The sequence below is a fragment of the Metopolophium dirhodum genome, chromosome 6, assembly GCF_019925205.1.
Source record: "Metopolophium dirhodum isolate CAU chromosome 6, ASM1992520v1, whole genome shotgun sequence".
Taxonomy (NCBI): Eukaryota; Metazoa; Arthropoda; class Insecta; order Hemiptera; family Aphididae; genus Metopolophium; species Metopolophium dirhodum.
In genome coordinates, this window is record NC_083565.1 from 12,280,815 (window position 1) to 12,294,818 (window position 14,004).

Here is a 14,004-nt window from a genome sequence, read left to right on the forward strand (position 1 = left end):
TTAATTTAAACCGCCTATCTGTTAATAAGGTTGAATGTGCAAATAATTATGATACTAAATAAATAATTAAAAAAACTAAAACCAGATCTTCAAAAGTCCAGACTGATGACTGACATGTGTATAACTTGAATTCGATTTATAGCTAATATGAACTAAATAAGATTTTGAAATAATAAAAAAAGTCTTCTATTTTCCTCTGATATTTTTTGGACAATGTGTTGGTTTGGAAATTGATCATGAAACGAAATTTTAAAGTTTTGAAGTTCTAAAATTCATATGAACTGTAATGATTGTATTAAGTTTTGATCGGATTTAAGGAATCCAATAATTGTTTACAAGCACATTAATGAGTAAATATTCAACAGTCACATTATATTTTACTTTGAAATAGTTCTATATATTATATTATATTATATACCTATAAAAAATCTTTTTAAAGTGTACACGTTCGTAACGAAAATGATGTAACTTTAGATCTAGTCCTATCAAACGCTCACCTTAATGTCCTTAATGATCCTGACCCACTATTACCATTAAATAAGCATCATCCAGCTCTTAATGTTACTATTGATTATAATCAGTTTAATGTACTTAAGCCAACAGATTGTTATTATGATTTTAAACATTGTAATTATATTGATATTGTTAAATTTTTAGCAGATAATTTATCTTATAATACTTTTACTAACCTTAGTCTTAATGAATTAATTAACCACCTCTATAATTGTTTAAACAAAGCAATTTGTACCTTTGTACCAAAAAAGCATGTCTCATCAAACAGATTTCCCTCTTGGTATTCTACTGAGTTAAAAATATTGTTAACACAAAAAAAAATTGCTCACCCTTTGTATAAAAAATTTAATGACCCATCTGATTATAATAACTTTTCCCGTTTGAGAGCTAATTGTAAGAGAACTACTAAACACGATTATAAAAACTATACTAATAAAGTTCAACTATCTGTCAAATTAAACCCTAAGTCTCTCTGGAAATATGTTAACAATCGTCGTAATAATAATTCAATACCAAACCTCCTTACGCTCGACACAACGTCAGCTGATAATGGATATGATATTGTTAACTTATTTGCTAAGTATTTCTTTAAAAATTACCCTCAGCCAGACAAACTAACCACTTTGGATCCTTGTATTAAAAATTCTTTAAGTAATAATCATTCATTTTCCTTTTCGTCTTTATCTTTCACGGAGGTCGATGTTTTAAAAGAGCTTACCGCTCTCCCTATCAATTTTAACATCGGTCCCGATAACATTCCAGCCTTCTTCCTCTATAATTGTAGATTTATACTAGCGCCAACATTAACCTATATTTTTAACTTATCACTCCTAAACGGTATATTCCCCGACCTATGAAAAAACTCTTTTATTTATCCTGTTTTTAAAAAAGGCGATCCAACAAATGTTTCTAACTATCGGCCAATATCAAAAATATCAGTTATTCCTAAACTTTTTTCAAAACTAATTTCTACTAAAATCAATAATTATTGCTCCTCATTTCTCACTCGTCATCAATATGGTTTTAGACCTAAGCGATCAACAAATTGTAACCTAGCTATCACTAAACAAATAATAATTGACTCTTTCGAAGCCCATACGCAAACCGATATCATTTTCACTGATATGTCTAAAGCATTTGATTGCATAAACCATGAAATATTATTTATGAAATTAAAATTGTTTGGGTTCTCTGACCCTCTGCTTTCATGGTTTCGCTCTTTTCTCTCAAACCGTAATATCGTTGTTAAACATTTGAACTTTGAATCAGATCAATTCAATGTACCATCCGGGGTCCCGCAAGGAGATCACCTCTCTACTCTACTTTTTAATATTGTTATAAACGACATTCCGGATGTTATAAAAAATTCTCATGTTTTTCTTTTTGCTGATGACCTTAAACTGGTAAAAATAATTAACAATCAAGGTGACGCTCTCGACTTACAAAACGATATCGATAACATTCAATCCTGGTGCTCAACTAATCGCCTGTTATTAAACATTAACAAATGTAAATTTATGCGATTTAGCCTAAGTAAAAATGTCATCAATTACAATTACAAAATTTCCGGCACTCCTATTGAATTATTAACAAACTTTAAAGACCTAGGTGTCATTTTCGACTCTAAGCTAAATTTTTCGGCCCATATTGAAATGATAAAAAATAAGGCAATGCGCAACCTGGGTTTTATCAAAAGAACTTGTGGATCATTCAATGATCCACTATCTCTAAAAGTTTTATTCTGTGCCCTTGTTCGCTCAAACCTAGAATACTGTCCATTAATTTGGACTAACAACACTTCTAAACAGATTGATGCGATCGAATCAGTTCAAAATAACTTCCTCCGTTTCATCTCTTTCAAGTTTAGTATCTATAGACCACCTCATAGTTCCTATAATTCAGTTTTATCATTTATCAATCTCCTTCCGCTCAAAACTAGACGCACTTTACTTCTATCAAAATTTTTACACAATTTACTCTTAGGGAATATCGATTGTGATGAGCTCCTTTCCCTTATCCGGTTTAAAGTAAATCACCGTAACACAAGATGCAATGATTTATTCCATCCCGTCCCATATAAAACAAATTATATGATGAACTGTCCTTCTAATACCCTAATGGCTGCGGATAATTCCATTACCTTTGATTTTGTTTAGCATGTCTCGCCCTACTTCTTTCTTTGTTGTTATTTACTCTTTTAATATTCTTGTCTATATTTGTAACTTGTAACTATATAATGTATTATTATTACCATGTATACACACAAAAATTTGTTAAGTACTCATGTCCGTTTATAAAAAATAAATAAATAAATAAATACATTGATATAGAACCATTTTAAAGTGAACAAATAATAGAACCTATAATAGAACATATTTTATCAACTATAGTCTATAATGCTAATAAAATAGTACATATTTTTTACCTAACTAGTAACTATAGTATGTTATACGGTAATTTCGAGAATACCGAGTATGATAAATAATGAATTTCTCATAATTATTATACATTTATACAATATAACATAAAAATATTATCTTATACACAGTTTTACTAACGTACCAATCCAAAAATAATTTATTAATATATACAATATTTTTACAATGTTTTTATCCTCAAAAAATAATAATTTCGGTAAAACCTTTTATCTCAAAATATTTTACTGATAAAAGTTCTAAATAGCTGTTCGTTGAATGTTAATTATATTTATATTTTGACTAAGTTCATAGAAAATTTTCATACTTGGTATCTCAAAAAATAAACGTGATTAGAGGTATTATACCTATAAGGTGATTTTTTTTGTAAAGTCACACTGAACCTTTTCATTTTCAGTTAACGTTCTATTATATACCATCTATATTACATTTTTAATTCATAAACCAAAAGTTTTAACTATCACATGAAAGTATTGGAACATTCGGAAAGTATACCTACAGATGGAAAAAAATAATCGTTAAACCAATACTTCTTCGTCCCACTCAGAACCTAAAATATTAAACAATTTTTTTTTCCATTTGGTTTTATTTTCCCGTTTGCAGTTATTATTTTATAAAGAAAATATCATTTTTTTATGTTTTAATAATTAATGGACACTGAATATTTTGACTTATTTGAAATATTTAATTTACACAGATCGAATAAAACAACAAGAAATAATCCAACTTTATCAACCCAAACAAACACCCTGAGAATTATAAAATATTCGTATCAATTCTTTTGCTAGAGGGCTTGGCATTGGGTAAACAATAAAAAAAAACTGCATAAGGTATATTGATTGTGAATCATTAATTTTGTACCCACTCATTTAAAAAATAAAATATTATTAATATATTCTAAACTAACGGACAAATTAAAATATATTTTTTGATATTTAAAAAAATATTTTTGTCTGCATCAAACTGCAAACACAGTTAAAATATAATTTTGAACTTTTATGAGAACACAATTATTATAAAAATAACGAACACTCATTTTAAAATTACATAATTTATTGATAATATTGTACTTATATTATTTTTTTACCGATAACATGTAGTATTTATAGAGATATACATAACATATTATTGTTATTAATAATAACTTATTATGTAAATAATATCAATTATGACCCAAGAACATAAACATTAAATTAATACTATACTTTTTAGAATGAAATAATATATTACAAATATTTGCATTTAATTTCTGAAATAACATTTATGTCATTCGCCTACAAATAGTAAGTTTTTTCTTAATGATAAGAAACTTGTATTTTATAACTGTAACAGTTGATATTTTACACTTATATATAATATAGAATTTCATTGTTGGGAAATATCATATATCTACCTAGGTAAACCGTGAACAATATTGAACTTATATTGTATAGTTAAGCGTTGTGTTCGTCGTTCATGTGTTTAGTCATATAAAAGTGATTTTTTTCCTTTTAACTTTACAACTTTTTATTGGTAATCAACAGTTTTTTGAACCTATAAATTTTAAACTTTAACGGATACCTACTATTATTATTGACAAATTTTATGTTACTTATGTGAATAATATTATTTTACTTCTAAGATTTTTTTTTTAACTAAAAACGTTTTTCATTATACTATGTCAAATTACTTACAATTTATGTTGAACACCGCATCGGTTGAGTATTACTCTATTAATTTGCGTGTAAATGCTGAAGAAATGTCTTCATTATGTTAGTGAAATTCTTTCTAATAGATTGAACAACGCAATTTGTTTTATTAGATGAAATGGAAACGTGCAACATTAAGCTTTTTCTAAAACTTCTTTTTCTTGCATTCTTCTTTTTTTTTCTGCAGTTTTTCTTTGGACGATAAACATCAGACATTTTTCCCTTAAACCGATTCTGGCAGTATAAGCGATTGCATCAATTTACTGCCAGCTCTCCTACCACTAAATTATTATGTCTTAGGTTTGATTGATAGTTAGAACAAGTGAGTGTAGTCGTAATGGACATTAAACATGTATGCATATGACTGAATATATTTAATTAAAAGTTTAAACCCTGTGTCAAATCCGACATAATAAACCTTTTGGTTTACAGGAACCGTAGAGCAACATCACAGTTTTTATTCGTGTAATTAAAATTATACACCACCGTTAAGCATAGTAGCACACATACCGTGGTAATTAAATATTTTCACAAGATATGAACAGACTAACATATTATGATACGTATTTATATATTTTTTTCATATCCTATTATTTATTTCATAATGGTACATTATTAATATGTGGTATATTGTGTGGTAGCGGCTCCAAAATAATTTCTGAAATGTTTACTACATGTCTAGTATAATAGCATGCGGTCAACCATTGTTAATATATTATTACCAAAGCTATAGAAACTGAAATAATTTATAAGTCGGCTTTTATAACGAATTCGGTTACTGGTTTTCAATTATTACGATTTTTTTATCGATATTAGTTATCTCTTATAATTATTTTAATTTTTATAACGGTTTTTGTTCAAAAGATTATTTTATGGTTAGGTCGTATTTTCAAACTTCAGAGAAACCGAAGAAAATTTAATCGCAAATAGCTGAAAAACAAATAAATAGTGGGAAAAGTATTGGCTTACTATAGTTAACGAGCAAAAACCCAACTATTTAATAATATCCCGAAGAGAACATGTATCTAAAAGATCCTCAGGCAGTTGGTGACTTAACCTTCGAAAGGGTATCAAATTGTAAATACCTTGGAGTTTATATATTAATCAACAAAAAAATAGCCACGATGAGATTAACAGGAGAATAATGACATGAAATAAGTACTATTTTTCATTAGTACCATTATTTAAGTCAAAGTGACCATTCAAAATAATGAAAATAAGAATATATAAATGGCTCGTTAGAGTGTTAGACCTATAGTTGGTACCTACATTAATACTGCGGGCATCTACAAAGTCGGACGAAAGTAGATGAATAGTCTTAAAAAGAAAAATCGTACGTACAACCTGTATAGCACCAAAATGAGGAGGATAATGCGTTATGAAATCATGAACGAACAACAAATGCAGAGTTGAGGCCTGAGGCCCATATTTAATAAGCCAGTTATAATAAGAGTTCTCCTACCTAACCTGGGCGTGAATGCGTAAGATCACAATAGTAGTAATAATAATAAGTCACAATAATCCGAGAGGACGACCAAGAAACGGTGGAGTGCCGAGTCATGGAAGACCTCAAGTATCTGGGAATAAGATTTGGAAAACAAAGCGCAAGCTACTGACAAGGAGGCATAGTGGAAACAGGAAGCAACGATGGGGCCTGGAATAAGCCAAACAAGAATAATAATAATAATAATTCCAAACAAATTGATATAACATATGTATATCTATTATCTATTGATGGGTGGTGTTTTAATTTTTACCGTTTTTAGTAAAAAAATGTTTGTTGTTTTTCCGGTTTTAGTTTTGGTTTTGAATTTTGTCACATTTATTTTAATATAATTAACTGATAATAATTATGTGTGTGCACTGTATACTTATATAATGTAATCAATAATCATAGTATAGGCAAGGCATAAGATCGAAACTAATTTTTATCCATAACTCGTGATGTCATAAACGGTTCGTTAGTTTTAGTTTATTAAATGGCAACAATTACTAGGGTTTATGTAAAATAAAAAAATGCAAATTTTATGTCGGTCGACAGTTTTTGTAGGAGCAATGTAATTACTGCATTGACATAATTTCAATTAACGCCGGATAAAACCGGGACCGAGAAAAAGCGTAGTACCTACGTGCAGGGTAGGTATATCAACATAAACGTACATCAATCAATTTCGTTCAACCACACTGGCGTAATCGCAACACGCGTGTATGTTTAGATACATAATATTATATAATATTATGGTGTAGATTTAGCGTGATATTCCCATGGGTGTCTCTCGTGTCTCGGGAGATATGGGATTATAGTGATAACACGGCGTTACATGTATATTATACAAAAAGTAGCCGAGGCGCCAACAATTTCTTTTTGATATATTATTAGGATTGTATTTTACGAAACTCATATTACGATATAATATTATATATATACATCGAGCGTTTTTGCATGTACGATTGTTTGTGACGATAATGCGACTTGCGCTCGTCGTTAAAATCCATTCGTTTTTATATTTTTTTTTAACCAAATTATGATTTTGTTTTTTTTTTTCAATAGACATAGTCCCAGTAACCTAAGCGGAATATCACCTTTTGACAGTTCGTGTTGTGGTGGAAATAGCAGCTATAATGATCTAAGCTCTGGAGAGTCTAGCGTTGCCGAGGAGATACCCAAGTACAGGGTGGTGCTTCTGGGCGAATCTGGTGTCGGCAAAACGGCGTTGGTTTCGCAGTTCATGACATCTGAATACATGAATACGTACGACGCATCCTTAGGTAAGAACATTGGGTTTGATGAATTTACCAAGAGACAATTTTTTATGATCGAACCTAAATAATACACATTGCAGCCCAATGTTATGATTTGTTTTCGGTCCAAATTTAGGGCGTCGCCCATTACTGTACAAAAGTTAACTATTTAACTATATTTAATACCGTACATTTTTGTACTCTTGTGTATATGACTTAAGAACATTAAATATTATTACTTAACATAAACCTAACAAGACTGTAATAAAAATGTATACTTGTAAATTCAATAAACGAAATACTATAAGGTCAAAATATGGTATTAAAATGGAATATTACTTTGTATAAGTAAGTTTGTTTCGCGTGATGATTTTCAAAATAGCATTAAATACATAATGCCACAATTAATTGTAAATACTTAAAGTATTTTCCATATAAATTTGTTTATGTATACTTTTAGTATATTTTTATCAAAGAAGACTTAACGGCGTAGATATATGATTTTTGGGTGCATAAAATATACTAAATAGTCGCAGTTATGACCAATTTCATCTTTCTACTAAACAATGCAGTTATGGAAATCGTCGCTAATCTCTTTTACCGCGTGCCTTTTTATGGGATTTTTTTTCAAAGTATACCGAATCTTACATTGATTAAAAACCTTAAATGTCCTATATATTTTACTATATGAGTCAATTTCATACAATCGTAAACTAAGAGTAACAAGCTTATTTTTTTATCCATAGACATATATTTATTTTATTACAGGAAACTAAAATGTAAAGGAACAAAATAATAAATATAGTTATAATTTTATTATTAATCCTTTAAAAAATAGATAAATATATTTTGATGTTCCGTTCAATCAGGAAATGATTTATTTATGTACCTATCTATATTCTAAAATTGTACAATTTCATATAATAAAAGAAAATAATATCATTTATTTCATAACTTAATGTAACTCAGGTTCAAGATGAAATAATTAATCTGATTTAATATTACTTCATGTCTTATTTTTATTAAAAGATCAATAAATTGCGATTAAATTAGTATACACAGTGTGGGTTGTAATATTTTTCTTGGTAAACCATATATCTAAATCAAGAAAACTGGGTCCCTGGGGGCAATGACCCACCCTGTATAAGGAAAACAGATTGAAAATTACCAGACACAGCCACATAGGTTTACGAACTGCAATACAGTTATTATGTATCAGCGAGTTTAAAATAGGTTATCGTAAACATAATGTTGAAAAATACATATATTTTATTGTTTGTAGGCTATCACATGTTTCGCATATTATTAAACATAGGTTTAGAAAATTAAAATTTTAAATAATGTATCTGTAAAATATATGCTTGGTACCATATTTTATTTTATTTTGAAGGTGAAATATAATAGGTATAAGGTTATAGATAAAATAAAATATAATTAAAGCCTACCTGTAATATAACTAAGGAAAAAGGGCTAAGGAAAAACATGCAACGATTAAAATGATTATAAAGTAACAGTTCTACAAATAAAATTGTTTGAATAAAAATTTCAATTTTCAAAAAAAGTTTGATAATTTTTTTTTTTTAAATTTTAAATTTTAATTTAAAGGATAAGGCTTCAACAGTAAAGGTCATTAGCCTGGGAAAGTTACATATGTGTTTCTTAAAATTAGGTGTACATTTATGAAATTGATAATTTTGCACCAATTCGTAAAAATATAAACATATTTATTCTTATATCAACTTATATTTATAAAAGACAGTAGGTACCTATATTAAAAATGATTAGGTACATAAGTTGCGCGATGATAGTACCTATCTACCTACAATGATGTGCATAGTGCATGCGATATGTATTCCAGTATCTATACATTGGTGAGCATTTAAAAACTATACATACACAATAAACAATTAATAAAAAGGTAATTTAAATTTCTATAGACCCAGACAGCAATTTGTTGTCTAAAAATATGATTATAATATTATCATTATAAAATGCTGTCTGGGAAGCTGATCAGTCCAACGATACCATTCCTTACAATTATTATAATAACAACAATCTAAATATTAAATAGTATATAATATATTATGCAAGATAAAATAATAAAATTATTAATAATGTTGAGTAAGATCACTAATTAGTAAAGTATTAGTTGGTTTTTATTTTTCAACTAACTATTTTTATGAGAATCTTGGTTTTAGAATCATATGCGTGATCAAAGGTATCATTGCTTTTAGAATAATTTAAATGGTCTATCTATAAACATAGCACTATATAAAGTGAAAAAGTGTTAAAAGCTGGTTTTATATTATATAATCATTTATGTAGGCACATTATTCAATACTTGTTGTAGACGTTTTAGTTGTAAGTGGTGACTGATTGACTATTTTAATCTCGTATTAAATCCCTTATCTCATATTATGTTAAACATAATTTACTGTGCTTTGTCGTTTCGCTAGTCTTAAAATACAATTTCACGAAAGTTACTTTTAAAAAATATTCAAGTATTCAATACATAAAAAAATGTATCTAAAATACTATTAACAAGTTTTTCATCTACAGAGATGTAATTGAGTTTGTACTCAAATGCTCTATTATAAAAATAACAAGAAAACACTTACAAATGCAAAAAAAAAAATCTACCGTTATCATCTTGCGATTGATTTTCATGTTTAGTCTGTTATCGTGATAATGAACGGTTTAAACGCTTGTTACAGTATTTACAATTTTAAAACAAATATTTCTATACTATATATGCTAGAATTATAACTCGTGTCATCAAACTTATTATTGATTGAAAGTTTTTTTTTTAATAGCACTAACAATTAGTTAGAGTATAATATAATCAAATATTAATAAATACATTTTTGCAAATTAAATTATGAAGGTAGTAGCCAGTAGGTATATAGGTAAGACTATAATAATAAACCCAATCCAACCTTTCAGTAATCTCTGGCGTGTAAAATAATTACATGGAATTAATTATTGGGTCCACAAATAACAACTTGGCAATACAAAATATTTACCTATAACATGCAAGTTTCGGCGTAGAAAGAATATTAAAGCGAATTTCGGCTAATGTTTTAATTCGATTTAATTACTCGCGTTCTGATTGTTATCTAACATTATTTCAATAAATTACCGTCGCAAGACAAAGACGGGTTCAATTTGGAACGATGTAATAGGTACATTACACTACAATATTATATTCTTATTTAGTATTGTTTACGTTATCTGTTCTGCAACAATGATAGGTAATATAATATGTTATTAAAGAACAGCCATCTGTGTTGCAACTATAAATTGAACTTGCGCCTAGAAATAACTATCGGAGATCAACTTAACTGTGGAGTCTCCCGCACTGTACGGAAGTCTATGATTTGCATATATATAGTTTATTGATCATATCTCTATAATGTATCAAACAGCGAAAATAAGCCGATTTTGTGGTTAATGCTATTATTAATATAGTAGGTAGGTAATCTGGTAATCACATTATAACGTACCTACATTATTTGTTAAGTTATTTCATCATTATTAATTTTGAATTTAATTTTTCATAATAGATTTTATCATATGACATAACGATGTTTTAAAACAAAATTAAATCAAAATCAAAAAATTTCAATAGCGTATTCATCAACATTAAATTAAAATAATATAAAAGAAAATATATATTTAAATGTTGTGTCAATTAATCAACAGAATATCACCCGAAGATTGGAATAATTTTTTTATATTTGTAAATCGGTTCTTAGAACTACCAATATTATCATTTAGGGTAATACAAATTAAAAAAAAAAAAATCAAAGTTTCTATTTTTCTAATGACATTGTTATTAAATGAATTCGTATTTACTATAGATAATGAGTAATGACTAATGACTTAATAGGCGGCGATGCCGGGACCTATTAACTTAGCTAATGTCCATAATATGTTTATTTATAATAATATTATAATAAACACTAAACATATTATTGTAAACGTATATATAAATAACTTACAAAGTGCGCTCAATGGAAGACTTTTTAAATCCGTCTTTTTTTCAGACTATTAAATAATCCATCTTTTTTACTTATAATAATTGTTCTACATTGTAACAGATTGTAAATTGTATTATGAAAAATAAAAAAACTATAGATAATAAACACGTTAATTGCATTTAATTTCACAATAAAATACCTCATACCTATAATTTTCGAATCGACTGTGTAGAGACGAATTTGATCTCCCCCTTATCAGTGGACACTTTATCAAAGAATATCAAACATTATTCGAAATACTTTTTCTTTATTATTGATTATTACACCTACCTACATTGAATTTGATTAAATATGCACAATTTAAAATAAAAATATGATCACACAATATTATTGTCAAATAGTTAAAAGTTAAAAATTTAAAGCTTGTAAATTATAATACATATTATTTTCCAACTTAATAAGAATACATAATATAATATGCGTGTAGATACCTATATATTATATATTATGTACTTACTACAAAAGTGAATTTTATTAGTTATATACTTATACCATACATCTCAACGTCACGTAAGTCAGTCATTACAATATCGGTCGTTGTTATTTGTTAGTAAACTTAAGAATGGCGAAATGTACGCTTAAAAGCAAACAAAATCCCTTGTATTATTGCACACGACATGCCTAATAAAAACACTCGAAGTGATGTCAAGTTACCAATAAAATCGTCCCAATCCACTTTATCCCAACTATTTGTATTTATTTATTTTTTTCTGAATTGTTTTTGAAGTGACGTAAACTCGGAGGTAAACGTCCACTGTACACACGTTGGGCTTTGAATGACGGGCTTATATCATGTACCTACGTTATTTTATGGTATAATAAAGTTCTTTGGAATGGGGAACGGAAACTCCGGTAAATTTTATTTTCTGTCTCGAAATGGATTTAATAAAAGCACTGAATGAATAATGTATTATTACGTAGTAGAAACGTACAATGTATACCTTTATGTATGGTAAATTTTCAATTACGTTTGCAGATGACGAGTTTGGTGAAAAAACAGTTTCCATACTACTGGATGGCGAAGAGTCTGAAATGGTGTTCATTGATCACCCTAGCATCGAAATGTCGGTAAGTACTTGTACAATTTGTTAACGTACCAAAGACAAATGTGTATACTGATATCTAAAAAAAAAAAAAAACCGGTCGTGTACATTATATTTTATATTTTATTTTTATTTTTTATGTGTGTATACATGTAGGCATTTTATTTTTATAATAGACGTTTTAATATTATACTTTTTGCATTTTTAACTTATAACTCATAAGGTTTTCTCAGAAACATTTAATAATTATTCTCAGTATTTTTCTTATACAAAGTTTATACGTCTATAAAGAATTCCACTAAAATGCGTATAGGTATGTATTATATTTGAATTGAAAAATGATGAAATAAATACTTTGAAAGATGTTTTCAGTATCTCAAAGTAACGATTTTGTTATATACAAAAATGTTCAATAATATGTTTAATACGTTAAATCAAGCCTTTTATTAGATATAAATCATTATACTATACAAACTTATTTTATTCAAACTCTTTGATTCCATTTAGTTTAAGTAAAAACTTTAGTTCAACAAGTTGAACAAAACTATACCTAGATGCTTACTTGTTTTTTATAACATAATATTATAATAATAATAATTTTTTTTTTCTATTAATTAACCCGCGGCAACGCAGGCCATTGGGTGGTTTTTAACTGTGGGGGAGGGTACTGTATAGGTTCGAACACGTGTGTTTATTAGTTTTGCAAGATTTTTTAGTGGGCACCCGTAGGTATCTTTCATGCCCGGGTAGGGGATGGCGGCACTTCTCTCCGGACACCTTGACTTGCCCGAAGAAAAAGCTGCCCGCAGCCGAGGTTTCGAACCGGCGTCGATGCGCGTCGCAACCGATGCCTTTAGTCCACTAATAATTATTATGACATTATGATATATTATTTTTTGGTACATTCTTCAAATAGTTGTTTAGGATTTTGGACTTAAGACGTAGGTACCATATTATATGATTTGATTGAGAATCAAATTTGATTATTATTTTTACCATAAACATGCCTACAATTTGTGATTAAGTTGGCCTTTTGTGAAATTTAATTAAATGTCATTAATAAATTATTTTTCAATTCAGCGAGATTATTTTAAAAATCAATATAAAAACAGTGTAAATAATAATATAAACTTGTGTGTATTAAATAAACATTGAAATATTACTGAACAAATATAATAAACTTATCCTTTCTTATTTTACTAACTTATTGACATTTAATCTCAACAACTCTAATATAAACGGATATCTAATAATACTAAATGGTTACATTTTTAAGTAATAACTAATAACTAATAACTCTCATAAATAGTTAAATAGTCTATTTACATAATTGATGCCATTAAATTTTATTAAGTAAATCATAAAATTACGAATTTAAAAATATAAACAATAAAAAATTGAAAATGTTTAAGATTATCAAAACTATGTTTTTACATAATGTGTTTTATACATAATATTTTCAAATCGACATACTAAAGTACTAAACGTACTTAGATTGACGTATTTGAATGACAATATAGCTTGTTCGTACAATTTTTTATTT

The 14,004-nt window shown here is 27.8% G+C and overlaps 1 protein-coding gene across 1 annotated transcript in view; it reads left to right on the forward strand.

Moving 5' to 3' along the window:
* LOC132947969 (probable serine/threonine-protein kinase nek3) overlaps positions 1-14,004 on the forward strand; it is a 93,418-nt gene that overhangs the window by 36,873 nt on the left and 42,541 nt on the right. Inside the window, exons 4-5 of the mRNA XM_061018240.1 lie at positions 7,188-7,405; positions 12,395-12,486. Of these exons, the coding sequence (XP_060874223.1) occupies positions 7,188-7,405; positions 12,395-12,486 (310 nt within the window). The remainder of the gene's footprint in view (positions 1-7,187; positions 7,406-12,394; positions 12,487-14,004) is intronic.